Genomic DNA, 2741 nt, shown 5'->3' on the forward strand with positions numbered 1-2741 from the left:
ATATTAGTTAATGAGGGATTTGTGGGTTTCATTTTCGTTCACTTTATTATTTAATAATTGCATGGGTCAATTATACATTCCTGATGTGCATATCTTTGATATGCATTAAAACCTATACGTTACTATAGGCTTATTCAGTGCAGCCATTCTGTTCGAAAGTATAGTGTCTCAAATATTACATATCTTCAATTAAAATAGGTGCAATTAAGCATGTCATAGAATACTCTACGGCTGCAACAACTAATCGATAATAATCGATCATGTAAATAATCGACAACGAATGTCATTATCGATTCGTCGCGTTTGCCCACCGCGCACGGAAAACTTCCGCCAGTCACGTTAAATTACAGCAGTGAATAACGCATTTCTATGGATGAAATGCATCTAAAAATAGCGGATGAAACAGAGTGAGCTGCTGCGGGAAAGATGCGTGATCCTATTTTATTTCTATTCTATCTACTTTTCTTTTTATTTATTCTAAAAAAAAAACGCTGCAACAACTAATCGATAATAATCGATCATGTAAATAATCGACAACGAATGTCATTATCGATTCGTCGCGTTTGCCCACCGCGCACGGAAAACTTCCGCCAGTCACGTTAAATTACAGCAGTGAATAACGCATTTCTATGGATGAAATGCATCTAAAAATAGCGGATGAAACAGAGTGAGCTGCTGCGGGAAAGATGCGTGATCCTATTTTATTCTATTCTATTCTATCTACTTTTCTTTTTATTTATTCTAAAAAAAAAACTTAACCCTCTAACACTAGCACTCTTTATTCTCTTTTGATTCTATCTTGTTGTTTTCTTTTTATTTATTATAAAAAGTAATGATAACCTGACACTCTTAACACTAGCTCCCTCTATTCTATTTCTATTCTACCTACTTTTTATTAATTATTAAAAAAATATGCTATGTGTACTGCGGTGGACTATCCGGGACTTGTCACAGCACTAACATTTTGTTGCTCTTTTGTTGGTTTGATTGCTTCTATTGTCCTCGTTTGTAAGATGCTTTAGAAAAAAGCATCTGCTAAATGATTAAATGTAAATGAATAATGTTACATTTTGTGCCATGACAACTAAAATAACAAATGTTTCTATCAGTTTCCCTTAATAACACACTGGCTGATGCATCAACATCCTGCACATGCTACATTTATATCTAAACATGTTACAATTTAAAAGTAAAAGCACATTGTTCTTAAGGGGGGCATCTTAACCCGTCTTACCGTACACAGGTGTCTTGTTAGTTTAGTGTCTTTTGCAGTATGTTCAGTGTTGAATTTCTCATGTGTTGATTTATTTTTTCTTTGTGCACCTAAAGGCTTTATAAGATGTCTCCATCACTGACTGGTGTTTAGAGCAACTTTCCAGCCCAGTCTACATTCACTATGCTGCAAGCAGAGACGCTCCAACTGTTGTGCCTCACAGCCTCCAGTGGGGTCCCTCTGTTCTCACGAGGCTCCTCCAAGCAGCTTCCCTTTTCCATCATCGGCTCCCTAAATGGTGTCCATATGTTTGGTGCTGGCCACGAGGCTCAGTTAGCATGCTGTGAGACGGATCGAGGGAGTCGTGTGGTTTGGGGGGTCTTTCAGGAGAGCCTGATGCTGATTGCGGTGAGTGGTGATGGGGGCTCTTCCATCAGTGAGTTGCAGTTGCGCCGCCTGCTGGAGAACGTGTGGAACTGCATGGTCCTGGTCCTGGGACAGGACGAGCTGACAAACATACGCAACGTGGAGCGGCTAAAACGGGAGTTGCGCTCTTGCTACCGCCTGATCGACATGCTCTTGGAACGTGTCAGTGACAATCAGGGATTTATGGGAGATCTGACACAGTGTGCCGACTGTTTGCTTCCCTCCCACTCCGGCTTGCTTCAGGAAGCCCTAGACTCTTTCACCCAAGCAGCAGAGAGTGAATTTGGCTGCCTGCTGGTGCACGGTCGTGTGGCACAGGCCACGGAGAAGTGGTGATCTCGACTGACGTCCCAAGAAGTTGTTGTGCTCTCAGTCTTGGTGCACTCACTTTCTGGTGCATCTTCATGTGACTACCCGGTCTTCCTGCCCCAAGGAAGTCCTACCGTCGCCATTCGCTTGCTCAGTTTCCAACTACTTCCTGGGGCTCACCTGTGCGTCCTCTGTGGCCCCAAACCTTCTTTGCACAAGGCAGAGAATGAGCTCATTGGTCGTTTTTGGTCCACTTTTGTGGAGAACCTGCGTAGCTGTTTGGAGCATGCTGAACGTTCCAGTCTTCCCTCATCTGTTAGCCTTCGCTGGGACATCCAGGCTCTTCTGCTCATCAACCGTGAATCTCGACGTGCCGTCACTGTCTGCCCTCGTGTTCGCAGTGGCGCTCCCTCAGAGGCTACGCCTCTCCTCTCGTCGGGCAGGCGTTTGGAGCTCCTCCGCCTCTTTTATACATTTGCAGTGACTAGATATTTTACCTCTCAGGAGACATCAGTTTCGTCAGCCTCGGAGGATTTCTCTCAGGGCTTTACCCACGTCCCTGTGCAGTGTTACCTTGTCACTGATGAGTGTAAGTGTTATGGCCTGCAGAGTTCTCAACACCAGCTCTTCGTCCTCATGGATCTCTCTGTGCCCACGTTTGCCTTGCGTTCTGTGGCTACACAGACTCTCTCAGCGATTACTGCTGCAACTGGTTTTTAGGGCATTTGTTTGGACATGTATGGGTTACTTAAAGGGTTAGTTCACCCAAAAATGAAAATTCTGTCATTAATTA

At 43.8% G+C, this 2741-nt stretch overlaps 1 protein-coding gene across 1 annotated transcript in view; it reads left to right on the top strand.

The window, feature by feature from the left end:
• The window catches only part of LOC107691039 (protein fuzzy homolog), a 5134-nt gene extending 2393 nt beyond the window's left edge, over positions 1-2741 (top strand). Inside the window, exon 3 of the mRNA XM_016489513.1 lies at positions 1330-2741. Coding sequence (XP_016344999.1) covers positions 1397-1975 — 579 coding nt within the window. The 5' untranslated portion in view covers positions 1330-1396 and the 3' untranslated portion in view covers positions 1976-2741. The remainder of the gene's footprint in view (positions 1-1329) is intronic.

Source organism: Sinocyclocheilus anshuiensis, unplaced genomic scaffold (assembly GCF_001515605.1).
Source record: "Sinocyclocheilus anshuiensis isolate Anshui unplaced genomic scaffold, SAMN03320099.WGS_v1.1 scaffold894, whole genome shotgun sequence".
NCBI classification, from domain to species: domain Eukaryota; kingdom Metazoa; phylum Chordata; class Actinopteri; order Cypriniformes; family Cyprinidae; genus Sinocyclocheilus; species Sinocyclocheilus anshuiensis.